Genomic DNA, 24075 nt, shown 5'->3' with positions numbered 1-24075 from the left:
TCAACACCACTAAAGGGGTTATCGACATCAGTGGTTAGCTGGTCTCTTAGTTCGGCAAATGCTTCATTCACTGCATCGTTAACTTTAGTGTCCAGTTCCTTTACAGCACTAAGAGCAGACCGGAATGGTTCGAGATTCTTATCCATAATCTTCTGAATATCGTTCAAAGATGCCCCACTCGCCACTTGAGGGTTACTTTTGCAAAGTGAGCATTTCCACTCACAGCCAACTCGTCACGTCATTTTAGTCAGTAGATAGTACTCTGCCTCTGACATTTCTAGACAGTCAATGCATATCCAGAGGCCACAGCCATCACAGTTCATAGCACATGAATCCTCATGCAAGTTCTCATCACATGTCGCGCACTTATTGGTCCCTTTTGTTGGGCTCTCGCGAAGTCTCTTTGGCCGCATTGTGCTGGCAATGCTGTTCTAACTTGTTTTGAGTCGGCAACACTGCTTCACGCAAGCTAGATATTTATGATGGTTAAAATGTCCAGAAATACTTTGATGGTGAGTTTAACTTTTAAATTAAACTTAGTCTATCCTTGAATGTCACTTTTTGATGGAGTAGGCTCACTTTGTCCGTGTTAATTTTTCACTTGACAATTTTCGAGGTAGACAGAATATGAGAAGTGTAAAACTCAAATCGACTATTCACAGCAGTTTAAGGATTAAAATCCCGCTGGTACCAATTCGGCCTCTTGCTTATTTTCTATTGCTCCCTCCTGCAAAAATTATCCACCGAAAATACGTATAAACGGACAAGCCAACGTAAGCAATGGTATTTTAGTATTTAGTGTCTGGCAACTGCGCTTTATTACTGGCTACAAATTCAGAAGAAGAAGAAGGACACTGAATTCAGCCTGGCTTTATTTACAAACAGATAATCATTTGGCAGACCAAATCCTATATTTTATTGCAATGTACTTTCTCAGCTTAGAACAGTCAAAGACTCACTGAGGTTCATTTCTAAAAAAGAAAATCCACGCCTGTTGCAGACAGTATTTGAAATTACCAAGAATATTCTATTATAGTGCAATGGTCTTATATGCTGGACTATAAATAAGTTGCAGTAATTCAAAAGGCAATATGTTATACAAGGTAAATATTAAGGGAAGAACAAAGAACTGAAATGCGTATTTAGATTTGTTCCTGTTTTCCTTTTTGCTACTAGAATTTTTTTTTTACCTTCAAATTTCAACAAAACTATTTTGATACAAAAGACTTAATTTCCAGTTGTTTCAGCAACTGAGAAAAGGGGATAAGAAATATTTAGAATATAACTAAAACTTTTAAACATCTGGAGAACCAAATAAGATGCAAAAAAAAATATAAACGATTAGACGAACCAATAGGATATACTAAGCTTAAAAGATTAGGTTACAAAGGATGCAACCGAAATGCTGAGTGGTAAAAGTGCAATGAGAAACCCAGGACGACTGGGCCACAAGTGTATTATAGTGATTGCATATAGTGTATTATGGATACATTATAAATAGCAAATCATAGTGATTTAAGATTACTGCTGACAGAAATAGAACCAAGGTTTACTGAATTAGCAGCACACAAGGTCCATTCTTCTCAGTATGATAATTCTGAGTGCTTGAACCTTTTAGTATTACCATTCTATTCTTACTTCAATACTCAGTTTCATGATTTCCAACACTGACGTTTCTATTTTGCACCTAATTTGTTAATTTACATAAAAATATGAAACACAACATATTAAAAGTAACAAAACACAGATGCAAAATGTAAAGTAAAAAAATTTGCACAAAAGCAAAACAAATTATCACTTACTGAGGGAGAAACTGATAATAACATCAAGGTCAATTGATCTCCTCCTGACTTAATAAGTTCTACAACATATCGATGGGTAGTTCCTTCAACGTTTTTCCCATTACTAAAAACAAAGAATAATACAAATAAATCGCATCTATACAAAGAGGTTCCTAAACCATCTCTAACCACAAATGTTGCGAAAAACATGCAAAAATGTCTGAAAACCTAAAGATTTAGGATTTGAAAAGAAATATTTACTAAGTACTACACAACTCCTCTCAGGGACCCCAATTCATAAAAATATAAGGGGACATAGATTTTTCTTCTACTTTTAACGGAGGTAAAAAAAAAAAGAAACAAAAAAAAACGTAATGAAATTGAGCAAATATACATAAATACAGGTTAGCAACGACTTCACTCCTTGGAGAAACCATCAACTAATCTACCCAAATCCAGTTTCGTAACCTAGTCTTTTTCAACTGTCATGATCACAAGATCACTGAGCCTCTCATTTTTCATCGTCAATTGCAGATAGCCCTTCACACGCCCTAATGCTGAGAAGAATCGTTCAATACTGGCAGTGGTCACAGGAAAAGCAACAACAAGCTTTATCAGTTTTGTAATGCAAAATAAGCAATTGGGAGCTCAGATAAAATTTTGATAGCTGGGAAGAAAACGATTTTTTTAAAGATGCAACTTTGCAAGAGAAAACAAGGATGGTCATAAATACCAAGAATCCCTTGATAATGACACACACTCCTTTTCGCTTTGGGAAATTTGACAACATTGTAACTTGAAGTCAAAGATAGATAAGCATTAGGCAGAAGCACATTTTGTATGAAATGTTAGTCCATCAGTCTATTGCCTCAAGGTACAGGAGTTTACTGGAGTCTGATTCAGCTGGCTGGCTGATACTACATTAATGCTTGACTTGGTTGTGACAAATGAGCCTGATCAAGTTTTCTCTATGTCTTACAATCTTGCTCTTGGAAGTAGTGACGTAGTGACCATATCCACATTGTTACTGAGATACAGATAAATAACAAGAGGGGAATAGACTAAAGACATTTTTCACAGACTATGAACAGATAAAGCAGGACCTATCCAGGATCAAACGGGAGTATGTAGTATATAAGTAGGAACATTAAGAAAAGTTGGGAAACGTTTAATGTAACCATTTCAGATCCTGACAAAAAACACCTGCAAATATTGTTCCCTACTGCCTAAAAGACTTCTATAGTTGCCAAAAGAAGCATAAACTATTTTAAATCACACTTGCTAGCAATAAGACAAATCCTGTGTCCACCAGAAAAAGCAATATTACCTTAAAATGCACTTACTAGCAATATGGACCAATACAGTGTATGCCAGTCAGTAATGATGGGGCCATGGGACATCTGCTGCATCCCATTGAGTGAGCCAAGGTTTTGTCACCCAGTCCTTGCTGAGATTTGATTTGAAGCCATCAATTGCTGTAGATCTCACTGTTGTCTTGCTTAGGCTGTTCCGCAAACTTATGATTTGATTGTAGAATAAAGTGTTTCTTTTTCTTGTCTTGGCATGCTTGCAGAACAACTTTGCTGAATGACCTCTGGTACTTGATGACCAGGCATGTTCAGACATATATATGTCAACAGACTGGAGCAACTTATGGGTCATTATCATATTGCCTCTGCATTGACAGTACATCAGAGTTGGTAGCTTCAGGCTCTGCACTCAACATCCATACTCTTTATCTCTGAGACCCTTTCCGCATTTAGTCACCTGTCTTTGAACAGATTCGAGAGCCATCTGGTCTGTTTTATTAATTGGCATGGTTAGACACATTAAATACTCCAATCTAGGTTTCACCAGGCTTTTATAGATTTTAGTCACTATTGCTGGGGATCTATTAGTGATTGTGCACTTAATGATACCAAGAGTCTGGTTAGCCCCTGCTAGTGCAACATACCCACAAGTTGTGGGTAGGGCACAGAAATTTCAACCAAAGCTGGTATGGAAAAAGTTCCAAAGCTGCCAGTAGCCTAGCAGAATTCAACAGAATTCCAAAAGCCGCCAACACTTTAGTTGCATGTCTTGTGCTTTGACAGCTTTTCTTTGAGCAAAAAAGTATTTTTGTATGTAAAAATGACATTTTCAGACAAAATCTGCCAACAAATTTGAAAACTGCCAAGTAGCATTGCTACTTTTGTGACCCACTTTTTACACAGCAGCCCAAAACCAACCGACCAGCCCCTCTACCAGAGCAACAAAGCCCAGAACAAATGGTGATACCTGTTAATAGTACAATGGATAAATAAAAGGCTTAAAAAGGTTGATGCTAACAGGGCTGCTTGGCCAGACAGTCTACACCCAATACTGTTAAAAGAAATAGCTGAATACATTGCCAAACCAATTGCAACAATGTTTGAGATGATCTTCACTTCCAAAATACTTCCAAATGATTGGAAACAGCTAATGCACAAGAAAGGGAGAAGGGACCTTACTGGCAATTATTAGCCTATAAGTCTCACATTGGCTATATGTAAAGAACTTGAGGGCCTCATTATCAAAGCACTAGTCTCCCACCTAAAAAAAAATCAGCTGCTTAACAAAAGCCACAATGGTTTTTGAAAAGGATATTCAATTGATACTAACTTAATTGAGTCATGTGATTTTGTGCCTAGACTCTTAGATATTGGTCTACAAGTGGATATTATATTGCTTGCCCTAGCCAAAGCCTTTGACAAAGTTCAACACCAATTCTAGTTTTGAAACTGCAGAAAATTGAGTATTAATATTTACTTATGTGTTTTATTTTGTTTTTCAGGTGCTTGGGTTTCAAATTAAAAGTCTTGTCTTAAGAACTTTATACATGGTGTCAGAATAGTCAACAATCTGCCAGCAATATGGACCCAGTCAACTGCACCAACCCAGTGATGGACTGGAATACAATGGACCTGAAAAACGCATGGAAGAAATTCAAACAACATACCAAGTTCATGTTCAGTGGCCCACTTAGTGACAAGTCTGAATCTGTGAAATGTTCATACCTCCTCATATGGGTAGGAGAAAGGGCAGAGACAATTTTGGAATGTGGGAACTGACAGCAGCAGAAACAAATAAGACTAATACATACCTTCAGAAGTTTTCAGAGCACACTGAACCAGCTGCCAACCCTATCTTCTCTTGATACAAGTTCCACATGATGAACCAGCTGCAATCTAAGTTGATCAAGCAGTATATAACCAGTTTGAAGGTGCTTGCAAAACACTGTTCATTTGAAACAATGTGTGACATGCTAATCAGATTGTGTTTGGATTAAAAATCCACAAATACATGAAAGATTACTTGCTGAAGGAGCAAGTCTCAACATCAGCAAAGTTATCACAGTGAGCAGAGCTTTTGAAGAAACCCAGGCACAGATCACCATTATAATAATAATAATAATAATAATATAATGCAAAACAAATAGGCCACATGGCCTCTACAAAAATCTTTTAAATTGAAAAAAATTGTAGGTACTTTCACCATAGTATTATGAATTAACCTAGTTTGGTAACTATGAAACAGGAAGTAGATGTTGTGAGAAAAATCCCACAGTGTTTCTTTTGCAGAGGACTTTATAGTCATGACCATCAATGCCCAGCCAGAGGAAAACAATGCTCTAACTACAAAAAACTAAATCATTTTGCAAAGATGTGCAAAAGCAAGGCAGTTAATCATCTTGAACTAAAAGAATCATCTGAAGCCAATGGAAACCAAGAAGAGAAACCTCTGGATGCAACAGAATTTTACATTGACAGTGTAAACATCAACAGCTGACGCAGTAGTGGAACTACATCTGCAAGGCTACAAGACGACCATATCCTTCAAGCTTGACACAGGAGCAGAAGTGAATGTCCTACTGCTGTCAGTTTATACAGCCTTGAGACCTCAACCACGGATACAGAAGACATCAAATATTCTTACCAGCTATTCCTGTGGTAGACTACCTGTTATAGGCACCCACCTCTTAGATGTCAACTATAAGCAGCATCAAACACAAACTATTTAGGACAGACCTGTTTAGACCTTGGCCTTGTCAAGTTCATCCTGGATATATCAAAAGAACCTACAAAGGATGTGAATAATAACAGTACCCCAAAATGTCCCCCAAGACTGGAACCACTCATAGACAAGTACAAGGAAGTATTCATGGGCATAGGAAAACTGCCTGGTGAATGCAAACTCTACCTGAAGCAGGATGCAATGCCCACAATTAAACCACCCAGACAAGTGCCATTTGCACTGGAAGAAAAGCTGAAACTGGAACTAATACATCTAGAAGCAATGGGGATAATTGAACAAGTTGAAGAACCCACAGAGTGGGTAAACTCCATTGTTGTAGCATAAAAGTCCAATGGAGATCTATGCATATGTCTTGATCCAGTTGATCTAAACAAGTTGCTTTGCAGACCACACTATCCAATACCTACCTTCAATTAGGTTGCACAACTTTTCAGCAGATCAAAGGTTTTCTCAAAACTAGACACACAATGTAGATATTGGTCTAGGGTGTTAGAGAATGAGCTGTCCAAACTGACAACCTTCAACACCATTTATAAAAGGTTCAGACAATACCCATTTGGTTTAAACACAGCCCAAGACAATTTTCAGAGGAAAATGGAGGAGGTTTTTGAAGGATTGGAGTCCCTTGGCATCATTGTAGACAACCTAGTTGTTGGAGGAAAAGACAACAAGGATCATGACAAAAAGTTGGAGGCTGTACTAGAATAGGTCAAGAAAGAAAACATAAAATTCAACCCAGAAAAATGAATTTTTGGAACAGATAGCATTCTATACTTTGGCCACCTTTTGACTTCAGAAAGAGTAAAACCAGACCCAGCCAAGGTACGTGCAGTCACCCAAATGCAGGGTTACAATCCTTAGTGATTTATCACTAGTTCAAGGATGTTGCCTAGTGATTTTTTTTCTCACTAGTGGATTATAGTGATTGTTGTTCTAAAACTAGTGATTTTTCTAAAATCTACTGATTTTTCATCTCATAGTGTGTAGATTCATGATTCAATTGAATGAATCATACAAAAAGTAATTAATAAAAAAAAAGCAAAATACTTATTCACTACAGTTCCTAATATATTCCAGATTAGTATTTATGCAAATATACTGCCTTTGAAACTTCCAATTTCCCACCATACATCCCTATCAGATTTAGACAGGTAGACCCCAGAGCACTATCAGCAATATTACCTTAATTACCTTAATTTGCACTTCGGAGCAAATTAAGGTCCATACTGGATCTCTTGTACTCCGGGTCAATGATGGCAAAAATTCGTCACTGTGCTAGGGCCCAGTGACACGCCATAGGAGAGGTCTGCTGGAGAGATGCAATTTAAGCCCACTCGGTAGTGGTGGCCACGAGGTAGGTATGGCCTGTAAAGACCATTCTCAGTGGTATAGAGCTGACACCACCGCACAACAGCAACTTCGGATTGAGTATGTAAGATGGTTGGGTATGACAAGCGGCATCAGCCTCCTAGCAAGACACTCATTATGATAAAGTTGGCATCAGTCATAGTTGAGTGGGACAGACAGTCCCACTCATATTTCCATGGCTTGTTATTCCATTCCTTGTCAAGTCTGGACTTGAAGGACGCAGCCGCAGGTGCAGTCGTTGTTTCAGCTTGAAGGCTATTCCAATTGTTGACAACACACTCGGAGAAGAAGTGTTGCCGCGTTCGTGTTTTGACAAAATGTTTTGACAGCTTATGTGAGTGTCTTCTTGTATGGTGCTGACTTGAATGTTTGGTAAAGAGGGGGTTATTTGGTTGTGCGTTATACTTGTAGGTCAGCATCATATCACCACAGCGGCGTCTGAAGATGAGTGTTGGCAGCTGCATGCATTCCAGTCTCCTGTTGTATGGGAGATCTCGTAGGCCAGCTATGCACTTTGTGGCACGTCTCTGAACTCCTTCGATTAGAATGGTATCATTCTTATAAGAAGGGGAGGTGAGACACATACCAAAATCCAAAACAGGTCTAACTATAGCCTTATAAAGCCTTAGAAAGACTGTATGGGAGCAGCTGGTTATAGTACGTTTGAGGAGACCAAGGCTTGAATTTGCTTTTGAAACTACTTGTTGCCAGTGGCCATGGAACTTCAGTTGTTCATCTATCAGCACTCCTAGATCTCTTTCTTCAGGACTTGTCTTTAGTACTAAGCTAGCCAGTGAATTGGGATTGAACATGTTGTACTGGTGACGGGGGTTGTTGCTTCCAAAGTGAAGGACACTGCACTTCAATGCATTGAATTCAAGTAGCCAGTCTTGTGCCCATGTTTGGATTTTATGAAGGTCATGCTGTAGACTTTGTTGGTTTGCAGGCCCAAACAGCTTGGAGTCATTGGCATAGAGAGTGATGTTGTTTTCTGTTCCGTTCATCATATCGTTGATGTATATGAGGAAAAGGGTAGGGCCCAAGACAGTACCTTGTGAGACTCTACTTACAACATCACATGGCTCGGAGAAAACCTTGTTACCATTAGCTGTGAAAATTCAAACCTGCTGACTCCAACCAGTCAGAAAGTCCATGACCCAATCGACCACGTCCGAGTGGGTACCTGCTGCTGAAAGTTCCAATCTGAGATGGTTGTGTGGTACCTTGTCAAGAGCCTTGGCTAGGTCCAGTAAAATCAGGTCCACAGGGATTCCTTTTTTCAGGTGATCTGTTATGGTGCTGTATGTCTCAAGGAGATTGGTCTCAACTGATTTTCCTGGGAGAAATCCGTGCTGGTCGGGGGAAAGTATATTATTATTACGGAGATGTGTCAAAATATCAGCATTCACAATCCGGTCAAGGGTTTTTGCCACCACTGAGGTCAGACTGATGGGTCTGTAGTTTATGGCTTTGGTGCGGTCACCTTTCTTAGCAACTGATATGCAAACTTATTTAGTCTGAAAACTGTTCTATAATTCCTGTTTCACAACATTTGCTGAGATTGAATTTTTGTCTTCAAATTTATGATTTTTTACTCTCTATATTCTATCAGTTCTAAATTAGATTTTCATTTTTAGTTTCATTGATATGAACACACCCTCTATGTCCACAGATAGAACAGAAATGGAGTCATGGAAAAATAAGAAGGTAGGTATACAAGGTATACATTAAATATTATTTTTTGAGGGACAAAAGAGATTATTGAAAAAGAATATCCATTTCAAATCCATTTTAAAAAGAAAATCCAGCTATCCCAGCCACTAGACTATGTAGGATATATTAAAATATCTGATTAATGAAGTTTATGATAAAGAACAAATTATAGACTTAGTTAGCTGCCTGATTCTTTGAGGATAGTCTCTTACTACTCCAAAGAAAAAAAAGCCCTAGGCCTTTTTCCTGTTTGTAATCAGGTTTTTACATAAAAGATTGATCTAGTTCATTACATATGTTGAACTCAAGCCCAAAGAAACTGAACCCTGTGGTTCATTCATATTACCTTCATTATCTTAGCTAGAAGGTAACTAAAATGAGTTTCTTTTTTTAATGTTTAAATTCTCTTTTTTTAATATCTTTTTTTTAAGGATCAATACTATAAATGGGAATTTTTAGTTATCATAGGTATAATGGTTTTATTGATACCTGAATTATAAACTGAAAGAAATTGACCCTAGGTGGCCTTGAACCCTCAACCTTTTGGTTAAAAGCCAATTGTGCTAGCCACTTGCACCATGACATTACTAACTTAAGTTGTAAAAGTAACAATATGATCTGTTTAAATAGAAAATAAAACTGGGATAAAACCAAAACAAGAATGACCAAGAAAAATAAACAAAATACTTTACTTTGTGTAGAAGTAATTACTGAAGCAAAGAACTATTGTCATTTTGAAGCAAAACACATTAAAGAACAGAATGTAGCCCATAGTAACTGAAGTATTAAATGAAATCATTATATAGATGATGATGCACTACCTACATATCCTTTGATAAGATAGTATAACATAAATTCATTTTAATTATTTTCATATACATGATCTACAAATAAAGTGAACATACCACTCAGTGCTGTTTTTATGCTCTTTCCAAATATAATAATTTTTTTTGTCACAAATTCAATTTTAACCTAACCTTTCCAACCATGTATTCCATGTATTTACTGATTCTTAAATTTGTCACTGTCAATTCAATGTATGGGTAAACCAGCTTTAACAAGAGTGATCTAAAAGAGGTATATAAGCCATATCTATGAATAAGAGGAAAAGGTATCATCTTTCAGGGTCTGTAAAGGGCTTAAGGTAAATTTCTAGTGGGCCTTATAATTTAGCTAAGAGGAAAGTGAAAATATCATTAGATGCCTTTTTTAATGCTCTTTCATAATTCAATAATTTCTTCTGCAGCTAATTGCATCTGGACCCCTTAAAGGGGCCCCAAAAGTATTTCATTTTTGTAACCACACAACAAAGTTATCAACTCTAGTTAACCTTAAAATACCTTAAATTGCAGCTAGGAGCAATCTAAGGATTTCTCCTATTGAAGTGATTAAAAACATCACCAGTTTATAAATAGGTTGTTCAAGAGTAATATATTCCAAAAATACTTATTTATAACAATTCTAACCTCATTTATTAGGCAACTCAAACAAAAACTGTTTTCTAACTGTTTTAAGTGTTTTGAATGCCATTGACAAAATAGCACTGAACTTTGTGATTTGAAACTTTGCTGTAAACAATTCAGGGTATATATTTGTAAATTAGGGGGGTGGGTGTGGGTACATTTCATGGTAAATCTGCAGTGGGCCATATAATTTAGCTAGCATAAAAGTAAAAACCTCATTTGATGCTATTTCATGCTCTTTGATTATTCATGTAAAATACCTTTGGGTCCTCTTTGAGGGCTCAAGATGCAAATAGCCCCAGAAGCAATTATTAAACTTTGAAAGAGCATAAAAAAAAATCAAATGACATTTTCACTTTCATCTTAGCTAAATTATAAGGTCCACTAGAAATTTACTGGGATTAAAACTTAATGTGCCAAAACCAGTTATTATATTTAGAAAATCATGTGGCATATTCACTTTATTTGTATTCCATTTATGTGAATTATGCAATATTTGCCTTTAAGTGTTTTAGACTTTTTTCATTTGATTGCCTGTATATTCTAAGATATAGACTACATGGAACCATCAGGGGGGGGGGGGGGAATTGTCAAAAATGCAATTTGAACCATAAAAGAGATCATAAAATTAACAATTAGGAAATACCCTCTATCTTTGTTCTAGCATGTCTCCTTCTGGATAACCACTATTCTGCAACTCTACCTTTAAGGATTATTTTTAAGAAGAGCAGTAGAGAAAAGATTCTGGGTAAATTTCTACCAAATCATATTATTGACTTACACATAAAGTGAATAGGCTAATAGGCTACCACTCAATGCCTTTTTTATGCTGATTACAAATATAGTAATAATTTCTATTGGAAATGAATTCCAGCCCCCCCCCCCCTATATATGCCAATTCAGGGTAGGCTATATATTTCTAAAACCTTATCTAACCTAACCCTGAATTGGCATATATAGGAGGGGCTGAAATTCATTTCTGATAGAAATGATTATTATATTTGTAATCAGCTTAATAAAGGCATCAAATGGTGCATTCACTTTATTCCTAACTAAATAATATGATTTGGTAGAAATTTACCAGATTCTGGATGATAAGCCTAAAGCAGAAAACAAATAGAAGAAGGCCCTTACACTTCAAGGATTCTATCTCCCTTGACTACTCCAGCCTTTTCAGCTGCTCCACCTTTGAGCACAGCACTTACATGTTGAAGGGGGGCATATAAATTTCCATTTATACTTCTCAATTGTCCACCCTCACTTACTTGGCCTCGCACATTAAAGCCAAAGCCAGTATCAGTCTTATGTATTACAACAACTTTAATGCCTCTTTCAGAGTCAGTGTGTAGGCATCTAGGTCTTTCAAGATCCTCACTCATAACCCTCTCTATATAAGGCTTATTATTTATAATTAGTAGACCCTAGTTATTTAAACTCTGCTTTTACTTCTTCCTAGAAAATATATGAACGATCCAATTCACTGCCAGAAAAAAAGCAAATAAAATATTTGCTATAGTATCGGGGCAATTTTCGCCCTCCTGTCAAATGCACATGGTTAGTTGGCGCACAACCGATCGCACAGCACGATTTTACGCGAGAAACTACAATATTTGTTTTATTTTACTACAACCATAGAAATAATTTCTATTACTAAGACCAAAATATGTGATTTCTACAGGATCACCCCGGTTTCATATTACCACTAAGTTGTTTACACTAACTGGCTCCGTAACGTAAGCTTTTCTACATTATTTAATTTTAAAGATGAAGAAACGATTTTTATTATAGTCAATATTTAAAAATAAAGACATGCAAGGTGCTGAAGAAACAAATGTAATTTTTGTCCCTTAGGTTGTACAAAAAAGGCCTTGCCTTTACAATATCTATTATCCAATAGTCTAATTCATCCATGGCCAATTCAAATTATTTTTCTTCTAAGTTGGTTAAGTTGTGTATGATAAGTTCAAATTTTTCAGTTAATTGGCTTACATTATAGAGCTTAAGTAGGTTACGCTGTGGAGCTTATGGGGCTCATGGACCTTAAGTGACAAAATGAGAAATTAGCTAATGTGAAACCAGCATCAAGGCTTTATCCCAGATGTAGCTTTGAAAACTCTGTCGGAAAGGCTACCATCCATTTTGCCCAATTAACTTCGTACAGTAGCATGCTGGATCCAGATAAGAGGAGTTGTCGCAGTTTGCATAGCCCATGTTACTTACTGCTGTGAATCTAAGGACATGGCAGAGTTCAAGAACATAAAATGATTTCCAGTCTTCCAGTGATTTGGCTTCAGAATATGGCATCGCATCTGGAAATGTTTATTCATATTGCCATGGTTTTTAGCCAATCGGCTCACTATCTTCTTTCATTGACACATTTCCTTGTTCCCCATGGATCTTTTGTCTTTTTTGCATTTGGGTTCAGAAGGAAGGAATATGAAAACTTTAGTCCCCTTATTAGACGCGTGCCTAATCCATGCCTAATACGTATGTCTATGAATCTGACATTACTCATTATTTCATGTTTGAATTTGCTGTTGTCAAATGACATTATTTTAGTTCCACGAAAAGGATCGTATGAGAATAACCATATTTCGGGGAGTAGGTTCGTGGGTAAAGGAACATTTGGAAATCATAAAATTATACTGTATGTAAAATAGTAGAAAAACGCGCAAAAATTGAGCATTATAATAACTTCTTTGCCTTTATTTATACTCTATTGGTCTGTAAGCTGGATATTTTTATTTTCTGTAGTTAATTTGTTCTTTTGCACCTGAAATCAATAATAAAACTGACCCTTGGTATTAAAGTTGCCTGTTTCTCCAACAGTTTCTACCAACATTAGTGGCTACCATATTTTGAAATCGTAACAGAATCATCTCTTGTCTTTGGCTGGCTAAGTTACTGTAATTAAAAAATATTGTCAAAATAGCCGCAGATATTTTTATCGATATTATCATCTATTTTCCCAAATCCATCATTTTGTTTATCAAATTAATCTCTTTGACTAATTTAGAAATTTAGTGGTTAAAATCGCTGCATTTACTGACTAAAACAAGATTTTGGCTGTTTAAAATTTCATGGTTGTCGTATCACTGTTTTGATCATCCTTAATCCATTGTAGATCGTTTTCAATTCATTCTATTCATTTTTAGCTTTAACAACGAACCGGTAAAACTACAAAACTTTGCATCATCATTTTACAGGTTTGGCAAAATACTGTAGGGTGTGCTTCCCCCTCACACATGACACCTCTTGATCTACATTCCAGATCAAGATCACTTATATCGATCGTTCAAGTGAACGTGGCTCAATCAGAAATGCGTAATATCATATTGTACTTTGTCTCATATCTTTGACCTGGTTAAATAATACTTCGCGCAGATCAACTGAAACTGTTTGGGGTACATGAGAAAGAAAGTAGACTGCAGACATTGTAGGCACTGGAGGAAAAAGTCACATGAAGGAACACAAAGGCACACTGTATCCTCTATATGCTTTCTTGCTTGCATACTTTCTCTTTAAAACTAATATCCCAAGTCCCCAACACAAACTTCGTTCTGAATCAAGTGCTTATACACTTAACCCATTAAAGTTTTGCAATTCTAAAAAAAAATTTAACCGAAGTGAAGAATTACAGAAGTCTTTCATAAACTAACACAAACAACTAGTAAAAACAAAAGACTAGACGAAAAAAAAACTGGGGTTGGCAACCATGGATCACGAATCATGTGCTGGATATCTATTGGAACTGCGTCACTTCATTTTATAAGAAGGAGCTTTCATAATTCCAACAAGCAGCAGAACACACTAACAGTAGCATAGATTTCCCATTGATGTTCCGAAAATGTTTTCGTCTATCTCCAGAATATAAACATTTGTTTATTAGCATGAATCATGGTGAGCATACAAATAAAGATTAAAGATAAACCATTAAAAAGGAAGAATGGAAGCAATCTATTCATAGACAGGTCAATAAAGAGGAATATTGTCAACTATAATCAGATGGGAAAAATGGACAAAACCTTGAGTTAACTCTTCACTGTTATTTGAGAAACGTCCTTTTCTCTTTGTTTTTGTTTTCAATTGTTGTCTTTTTTATTTCGTTCAGTGGACTTTTATTTACTTTTTATTTGTCCTTTTGAACTGAAAACGCCTGAGCGGAGGTCTGTGCCAAATTTTTTGTATTTATCTTCTTATTCCGCTGGCTGTAAATTATATCGTTTCTTTTTTCGTTGTCCTATGTTTTTGCGTTTTGTCAGGCTTAGTCACTGTAATTGTAAAAATGATTTATTTGGAGAAACAAACCTATGGAGAAAGTGGAGAGATAGAGAGAGAGGGAGAGAGAAAAGAAGGAAGGTAAAACTAAAGAGCTTACTCTTTAATTCAAACTCTGAAATTTGCTCATAAAACACTCATTACCATTTCAAAATACATTGAGTAGCCAGAAATAAACAAGGAGTGGGGGAGTCAGGGTTCACCCCCCCCCCCCCAAAAAAGTAACTTACAGGACTTTTTATTCAAATTATAAAAAAAACTGGTTTTATTATTGCCCCCCCCCTCCGAAATGTCCTACGTACAATCGTGGCTGAATAATCTCAATTAAAAGGTTTTGGGGGTGGGGACCGTCTTTTAATCCATGCTACGGCTATTATCCAAGTTCTTCTAAAATTATTTCCCATAAGTCTACCAAGCTCCCAATTTGTTATCGTCAGCATCGAAACATGGGTGCTTTGAAAGGTAGAGAACTTAAACTCTTTTTTTTTTCTTTTCTTTTGCATGCTGACCAATGGTCTGCCTCACGCAGGTACCGATTTCCTAATTCAATGCCTTCAGCCGGGAGTGCAATGTGTGGTTGGGGGCAAAAGTGCAGAAAAAGGATTTGTTAAATCTTTTCTAGAGTAATTGTCTAATCATAGTCAAATTCTTGTTTGACGGATTGTGCACACAACAATAAACTATACACAAAATATGATTCCATTCCATTTTCTAGAACAATAATGAAAGAAAGGTTAAGATGGCTAGGGCACGTTTTACGGACGAAGGGTGATAGATTGTCCAAGATTGTGCATTTTTGTCTTCCATCTGGGGCCAAGTGAAAAGAAGGCCGTCCCCCAATGGGCTGAGAAGAGGTCATATGAAGAGATTAGGGTGGAGTTGGAGTGTCTGCAGCTGTGTTGGCCCTGGTCAGCTTGGTGCTACAATGAGTTGTTGTTAGTAGTAGCAGCACAATTTCTTGAATGGTGGAACGTAAGGAGCCTAGGTTTATATGTTTAAGGAACTGAAGTGTGCATAAAAAAAGATGTATCTCTTCAATTTTTAACTTCAGCAATTAAAATCAATAAATAGTTAAATTTTAGTTCAGTTTTTTAATTAATTCTGCATAGAACCTTACTGTATTTAGCATAGATGAATTCAACGGTGAAAATTTCAGCGTCAGTGTCAAAGCATACACTCTGATTGGGAATTAAAATATGTTTACTTAAATATTTACATAAACATGCAATGAATATTTTATGGTTACAATCGTTCTAAATATGATCTCTGTGCTCTTTTAATGAAAGTGGGTTTCCTGATTACTAAATGAGAAATTAATCGCAGTCATCACTTTGATTAATTTATGAAATTTATTGTTTTTGCTGTAGAGAAATAATTAAGGATGTCATGAAATTGACGCAAAACAAATGGAATGGTTATAAACTAACTCATCTTAATCTGCTCTTTAATTAATTCTGGATTTGAAGCTTTTTAGTTTCACTGACAGTTTAGACTGACAGATAAGATCTTAGTCTAAATTCTATCCACCATTATTGTTGCCATTGTGTTGTTTTACCTTCGATACATAGTCCAATCATAAACACATTAATCTATAATAGGACACAGACAGTATGTGTTTTCACTAGCTCCTTGGATTTCTTTTTCAATGGCACCAATTACGTTGAATTTTTTCCACAGGCCACACTGTCTTTCTTTGACGAAACGAATAACAGTTTCAATAGGGATAAAAAAAAACAAAAAACAAATACATAAGTTCTGAATATTTTGGAGATATAGTCGGTATTCATCATCAGCAGAAATACTAAAATATTATAATTAACACAAACTCAACAAAACAACTAAACAACAAAAAATCAACAAAAAAGTGCCCCTTCCCCAAGATTTAAAAAATGAATGCCCTCTACATTTTCGTGAATTGGAGTCATTGTGTTTTCCTGCTCGCATATTGCAACGCTTTCCTATATTATATGATATTGAATTAAAAAAAAACAAGTCTTTTTTAGCTGAAAGTAAGGAGCAACATTAGAACTTGAAACGAACAGAAATTATTCCGTATATGAAAGGGCCTATCCCCTCCTAAGCGCCCCGCTCTTTACGCTAAAGTCTGACTCTTTCTCACAATTCTACTTTATAAAACAATAAAAGGAATAAGGCAGGAAAATAGACAAGGAAAAGGTCAATTACAAATCCCTGAAGCTGATTCTTGGCCTAGTTTTCTTGAGAGTATAGAAGGTTCTAGTAGTCTAGATAGTGGAGTACCAAGTATTGCTCCGCAGTTTCCGATGAATGAAAAAGATTATGAGTTAGTGAGGGATATAACCTCAGAAGAAGTTAGGAAAGTTGTTAAGAAGATGAAGGGAGGATCAGGGCCAGGAACGAATGGCATACCAGAAGTTTTGTTAAAGAGGTTTCTGGGTGGTTTTTTTGCTAGTTTTAGTGAGTATTTTTAATAGAATTATAAGTAGTACTGTATGGCCTTTTCTATGGAAAGTATCGATAATGGTACTCTATTTAAGAAAGGTAGTCCTAGTAATCATGATAGTTATAGGTTAATAGCATTAGAGCCTGCACTTAGTAAAATTTTAGAAAATATTTTGGATAATCGGTTGAATGAATGGTTGTAGGGTTATGGGGTAATTAAAGAAGAGCAGGGGTTTCAGGAAAGGGTATAGTACGTTGTATAGTGCATTTGTGTTAAGTGCATTGATAGAGAAGTGTGGATCAGGTAGAAATAAGCTGTATATTGCGTTTCTAGACTTAAGAAAGACATTCGACAATGTAGAAAGAGCTCTCCTTGAAAAGTGTTTTAGAGATGTAGGTCTACGTTTCAGCTTTATCCGTTTATTTGTTAGTTTGTATTCAGGGACTAAGGCTATGGTCAGGGTCGCAGGTTAGGGACTTTCTAGGCTATTTGAATTTAAGGAAGGAGTGAAGCAGGGCAGCGCCATGTCCCCAAGACTGTTCGGTGTGTTTTTGAATGATTTGGTGGAGTTTCTGGAAAAAAAGTGGGCTCCAAAAGTGTGTCATGGAAAAATTAACTTTTTGGTGTTATTATTTGCGGATGCCAATGCATTGGAGGCGAAGTCGGCAAGGGAGCTACATATATTACTTGATTTAATTGAGGAATATTTACATATGAAAAAGTTACACCTCAACGTTATGAAAACCAAAGGTGTTTATTTTTAGTAAAAGGAAAGAATAAACTTGAAAATATATTTGTACTTTGAGGACAACAAATAGAAGTAGTTGAAAAAAAAGTATCTTGGTTTTATTTTCCAAAGTAATGGTGGATGGGGCTCCCACATTAAAGAAGTGTCTAATAGGGGAAGAGCTGCAATATTTTCACTTTTCCGGAATAAAATCAGTGGAATAAAGAATTTGTCTTTGCATAAGAGGATATTGCCGATTCTCCATTACGGGGCAGAGATTTGGGGACATAAGAACGCTGCCCAGTTAGAAAGCGTTCAGTTAGGTCATTTTAAGAGATTGTACGTGCTGCACAGAATGACCCATACTCAGTTTCTTAAAGGAGACATTGGACAGTGGTCTCTTAAAAGCTATAGAATGGTCCAAATGATAAAATTTTGGCTAAGGGTTGTACAACTACCCAGTGATAGGCTACTGAAGGCTGCATATGATGAGCTACTTCATTTACGAAGGAAAAAATACTGGCCTTTTAAAGTCAAGAAGGTGCTGCATAAAGCAGGTTTTTATTTAGCTTGGAATGATAGCCTTGGACCAAGTAGGCAACAATTACAGTTGGACAAGGAAATCAAGCGGGTGCTGGAGGACCAGACGATACAGAAGTGGGGTGAGGAGATAAATTATTCGGGAACTTTAAGATGTTATAAAGAGGTTAAGATAGTATACGGGTAAGAATTCTATTTTAAGTTAAATTTACCAGCTAGATACCATACCTATTGGATGCAGCTACGATCTAATTGCCTTCCGATTCGTTCGAGATTGAAGGTTTTTGAAAGGAGGAAAAGTATCCGGACGGCAGGTTTGCTTCACCTCTTTGCCAAGAAGATGAGGAAATTTTGGACCATTGTCTGAGTCGTTGTCGAGGTCTTTTGGGGGTAAGGGAAAATTTATTTGGGAATGATGCATTGCTGGTTCCTGATGCCGTGAAGATTACGTTGCCACTGTTTGTTTGTCAAGTGGGAAGATATCTTGATCAGTTTTTTTTGCAAAAAGAAGAGAGTAGTTTTTATTTCTTCTTTATTATTGTGACAAGTGTTGTAATTCCTTAATCTTGTATGATCTTCGTGTACATGTCCATATTTTGGCTTGAAATACACGTTATCTTATCTTATCTATCTCTATTCTATGATACTAAATTTAAAAAAAGACAAGTTTTTTTTACTGAAAGTGAGGAGCAACATTAGAACTTAAAACGAACAGAAATCATTCCGTGTATGAAAGGGGCTGTCCTCTCCTCAACGCCCCGCTCTTTACGTTAAAGTTTGACTCTTTCTCACAACTCTACTTTTTAAAACAATAAAAACCTTAGCATAAAGAGCGAGGCGTTGAGGAGGAGACAGCCCCTTTAATATACGGAATAAATTCTGTTCGTTTTAAGTTTTAACATCGCTCCTTACTTTCAGTTAAAAAAACTTGTTTTTAAAAATTTAATTTCTGAACGTTTTTTAATTAGTGCAAGTTTTGAAAATTGTTCACCGTACATGAATAATTAAAACGAAATTGTATATTAATTTTTTTTTAACTAATAAAAAACCTCATAATAACCTAAGTTTGATTTTCGCTGCAATTATTAGGCACTCCCCCTCTAGACAATTCCAGATCTAGGGTTTGATCACACTGGGAGATAAGGCAGAATGATATTAAGTGTAATAGCAACATCACTGATGAATATAGGCCTACTATTTGTTGGCAACATGGCAAACATTGTTAAAGCAAATTGTAAACCAAATACTAAAAACAGTTTAATTAGAATAATAAGCTCCTTTAAAAGTTCTAAGAAAAAACTTAGCGTAAAGAGCGAGGTATTAAGGAAGGGTGACCTCCCTCTTATACGTAATAAATTCTGTTCGTTTTAAGGTTTAATGTTGCTCCTTACTTTCAGCTGAAAAAAACTTTTTTTATATTTAATTTCTGATCATTTTTTTAAATAATTCTGGGAATCCGGCTCACTCTCTATATGAAATTCCCTTCCTCCGTGAAAAATTTCTCCATGGAAAAATCGTCCCATGTAACCTTCCCCCTCCACCAGAAAATTCCCCCCTGAAAACGTCTATATACTTCCCAATAACCAATACTATACGATGCAATGGGTAAAGTTCATAAATTACAGCCCTTACCCCGGGACTGTGGGGGGTTAAGTCATCCTCAAAGACATAGTTATTATATTTTTTGACTATGTTGAAAAAACGACTATCTCAAAATTTTGATCAGATGACTTTTAAAAAATGAGGGTGGGAGGGGGACTAGCTGCCCTCTGATATTTTTGGTCACTGAAAAAGGGCACTAGAATCTTATATTTCCAATCAAATGAGCCCTCTCCCAATCTTCTATGATCACTGGTTCAATACGATCACCCCTTGGAAAAAAAAACAACAAATAAACACGCATCCCTGATCTTTCTTCTGGCAAAAAATGCAAAATTCCACATTTTTGTACATAAGAGCTTGAAAACTCTACACTACGGTTCTCTGGTATGCTGAATCTGATTATGTGTTTTTCATTAGGATTGCTTGATGTTTTTGGGGTGTTTCTCCCCTTAAAAAAAATGGGCAAACTTTATCAGGCTCGTAGCTTTTGATGAGTGCCATTAAATTTGATGAATTTTACATATTTTGGATAAGCAACAAAATTCGGGTCCTCTGATGTGTCTATTGTTATCTAGACTTTTTGTTTCTTAGAGTTACGGTTAATATTGAGAAACATTGCTCTTTACAGTTCGGTACCACGTAACTGTTTGATCATTAGTTGACTTGACTTACTTGACTTATTTACTTGACTTATTATTACTTGACTTACTTGACTTGACTATTATTCTTGCTGATTTATTCAAAAGAATTTATAAGGATTTTCCTGATAATGTGGGCTGCTTCTACATCCATTTTATGAATTATATCCATCTGAAAGAAGGCGAGGCTATGTTCTTGGTCCGAACGGGCCAAGAACAATGGCCCCGAATGTTCTTGGACCTTTATGGAGGTAAGTTATAAAAAAAAATTGATTCCGGTGACAATATTTTGCGATAGCGTCTCCATATTCATATTCTTCTTTCCCTTTTTCATTAAAGAAAATTAAAAAAAAAGTCTGAGCCACAAAACACGCAGTGTAGGAGAGAGAAAAACCAAACACTTTAATTATATGTTTTGCATTAAGAGTTTAGGATATTCATATACGGAAATTATTACATGTATGAGGGGGGTCTCCCTCTCGTAAATACCTTGCTCTTTACGCTAAATTTCAAATTTAGTTCCAATTTTCATAAGAATGACCCCTGAATCACAAAGGCCGTTTAATTAGAATAAATAGTTCTTTCGAAATTACTAAAAATACTTTAGCGTAGAGATTGAGGCATTCATGAAGGGAGAACCCCCTCATAAACGTAATAATTTCTGTTCGTTTTAAGTTTTAATGTTACTCCTTACTTTCAGATGAAAAAACTTGTTTTTTATTTAACTTCTGATCGTTTTTTAAATAATGCTGGAAAATCCGGCACCCCCTTCATGGAAAATTTTCTTCCCCAATGAAAAATTCCTCCATGGGAAGATTATCCCGCGTAAACCCCTCCAGCCGATCCCCGCCTCACCAGAAAATCCCTCCTGAAAACATCTGTATACTTTCCAATGACCAATACAACGAGCAAAACAATGAGTAAACAATGAGAAAAGTTCATAACTTGCAGCCCTTCCGCCGGGATTCTGGGGAATTGAGTCGTCATCGAAGACATAGTTATTAGATTTTTCGACTATGCTGAACAAAATGGCTATCTCAAAAAATTTCCGGTGACTTTGGAAGAAAAATTAGCGTGGGAGGAGGCTTAGCTGCCTCCAATTTTTTTGGTCACTTAAAAAGGAGACTAGAACTTTTAGTTTCCATTCGAATGAGCCCTATCGCGACATTCTAGGACCACTGGGTTGATACAATCACCCCTGGGAAAAAAAATAATCCCGCATCCGTGATCTTTCTTCTGGCAAAAAATACAAAATTCCATATTTTTTCTAGATAGGAGATTGAAACCTCTACGGTATAGTTCTCTGATATGCTGAATCTGATGTTGTGATTTTAATTAAAATTCTATGACTTTTAGGGGGTGTTTCCCCCTTTTTCGAAAATGAGGCAAATATTTTCAGGCTCAAAATTTTTGATGGCTAAGAGTTAACTTGATGAAAATTATATATTTAAAATCAACATAAAAATCCGATTCTTTTGATGTATCTATTGGTATCAAAATTCCGTTTTTAGAGTTTCGGTTACTATTGAACCGAGTCGCTCTACCATGGAATAGTTTTCTAGTTTGATATTGTGCAGAATTTAGTACTTAATATTTACTGCTTTGTTTTAGTAGTATCCCCACTCTGCTTTCTACGAGCCAGATAAGGAATTAGCATAGGAATTCCACGAGTCAGATAGGGAATTAGCATAGCATTTTCACGAGCCAGATAAGGAACTAGCATAGGATTTCCATGAGCCAAATAGGGAATTACCGTATGATTTTAAAGGCAGCCCTGTTTCTACCGGTCCCTGGATTCCTATGACGTAAAACAACACACCCGTGTGGATTTCATGACACAGCTAGCACGATTCCCATGACATCCGGGTGTAATATGGATGGCACCATCGTGTGTGAGTTAATATATTTATTGGGAATAACTTAATGACGGCACACACTTTACGCAATGACAGCGCACACCTTACGTATTGACGGCGCACACGTTTATTTTTCCTTGAGATGTTCAAGGAGTTTCTTTTTTCTTTCTTTCAAAGCGTTTCTTTTTTTTATTTTTAAGACATTTTTCTTTCTTTTTCCTTTCTTTCATGTTTTTTTCTATCTAGCAAGACATTTTGTTTTAGTTCTTTGTCCTCGTTAGGACTCAAAAGATCAGTTTCCATCCAACGGAACAACGCCCAAGCACCAGAACCAGCAGACTATTCCCAGGATTTTTTTTCTGGTTAATATATTCTAGAAATACCCTAATCCATGTGAGAGACATTCCCAGTTTTCTGGCATGCTAGAATGACGTGTTCCTTACATCTGTGATAATTGGCGCGCAGACGGAGAATACCTGCTTCCCAAAATTGCACCTGTTCATTAAGTAATGCTTTTTAGGGAGTGATACCAGATAATATAGTCAATTGTTCTTCATGTATTTCTAGTAATAAAAGCGAAAAGGACTACAAGATGCTTAAATTGTGTAAACGTTTAGGTATTGAAGACTAGTCCTAAACAACCAATCTTAAAAACACAGAGCTTTGTAAATAAAATGTTCTATTAATTAAAACAAAGATAAAGCAGTTAAAAAACACAACAAACGAAAAATAAAACGTGAAAAAGTTTGTAAAGAATAAAGTATAAGAAAAAGAACAATGCATTAAAGAAAAATACATCCTAGCAGTTATTTTCAGAAGGGGCAGGGTTTATATTAGAGTAGAGAGGGAGGTGCTACTCCGATTGCCCACCCGTGCTGCCACCTATAACTTTTTTTGCACACCATATATGGGCATAGAACCACGTGGTTTATGGATTTTGTCAGTGAGAATCTGAAAAACAGGAATTTTGTCACATTTATGTCTGTTTTCATGGATGGTTATGTGTGTTGGTCGATTTATTTGATGTTTTTCATGGATGTTTTATGGTTTTTCTCAGTGAGAATTTGAAAAACAGGAGCTTTCTCACTTTTATGTCTGTTTTCATGGATGGTTATGTGTGTTGGTCAATTTATTTGATGTTTTTCATGGATGTTTTATGGTTTTTGTCAGTGAGAATGAAAAAACAGGAATTTTGTCACATTTATGTCTGTTTTCTTGGATGGTTATGTGTGTTGGTCGATTTATTTGATGTTTTTCATGGATGTTTTATGGTTTTTGTCAGTTAGAATTTGAAAAAACAGGAACTTTGTCACATTTATGGATGTTTTTATGGTTTTTGTCAGTGAGAATTTGAATAACAGGAACTTTGTCACATTTATGTCTGTTTTCTTGGATGGTTATGTGTATGGGTCAATTTATTTGATGTTTTTCATGGATGTCAACAGCAATTTATGGCTTTTGTCAGTGAGAATGGAAAAACAGGAACTTTCTCACTTTCATGGATTATTGAGTCTAATGAGAGCAGGTCAATGACACTTCCTTCTTGTTGTTGCTCTCAGCGAATGTTATGATCCAGAAATAGTATTTGTTTCCGAGGCAATGTTATGAGTTTCCAGGAAACAGTTAGATCACGT

The 24075-nt window shown here is 36.2% G+C and overlaps 1 protein-coding gene across 1 annotated transcript in view; it reads right to left on the bottom strand.

The window, feature by feature from the left end:
• Snx27 (sorting nexin 27) overlaps positions 1–11812 on the bottom strand; it is a 73985-nt gene extending 62173 nt beyond the window's left edge. The window contains exons 1-2 of the mRNA XM_089102611.1: positions 11513–11812; positions 1803–1905 (exon numbers count right to left, since the gene is read on the bottom strand). Coding sequence (XP_088958737.1) covers positions 1803–1905; positions 11513–11757 — 348 coding nt within the window. The 5' untranslated portion in view covers positions 11758–11812. The remainder of the gene's footprint in view (positions 1–1802; positions 1906–11512) is intronic.
• Positions 11813–24075: the final 12263 nt, after the last annotated feature.

The sequence above is a fragment of the Artemia sp. Qi Xiang Cuo genome, chromosome 16, assembly GCF_049724085.1.
Source record: "Artemia sp. Qi Xiang Cuo chromosome 16, ASM4972408v1, whole genome shotgun sequence".
In the NCBI taxonomy this organism is placed as follows: Eukaryota; Metazoa; Arthropoda; class Branchiopoda; order Anostraca; family Artemiidae; genus Artemia; species Artemia sp. Qi Xiang Cuo.
The sequence above is the reverse complement of the archived record's forward strand: the minus strand, read 5'-3'. Positions and strand labels throughout refer to the sequence as shown.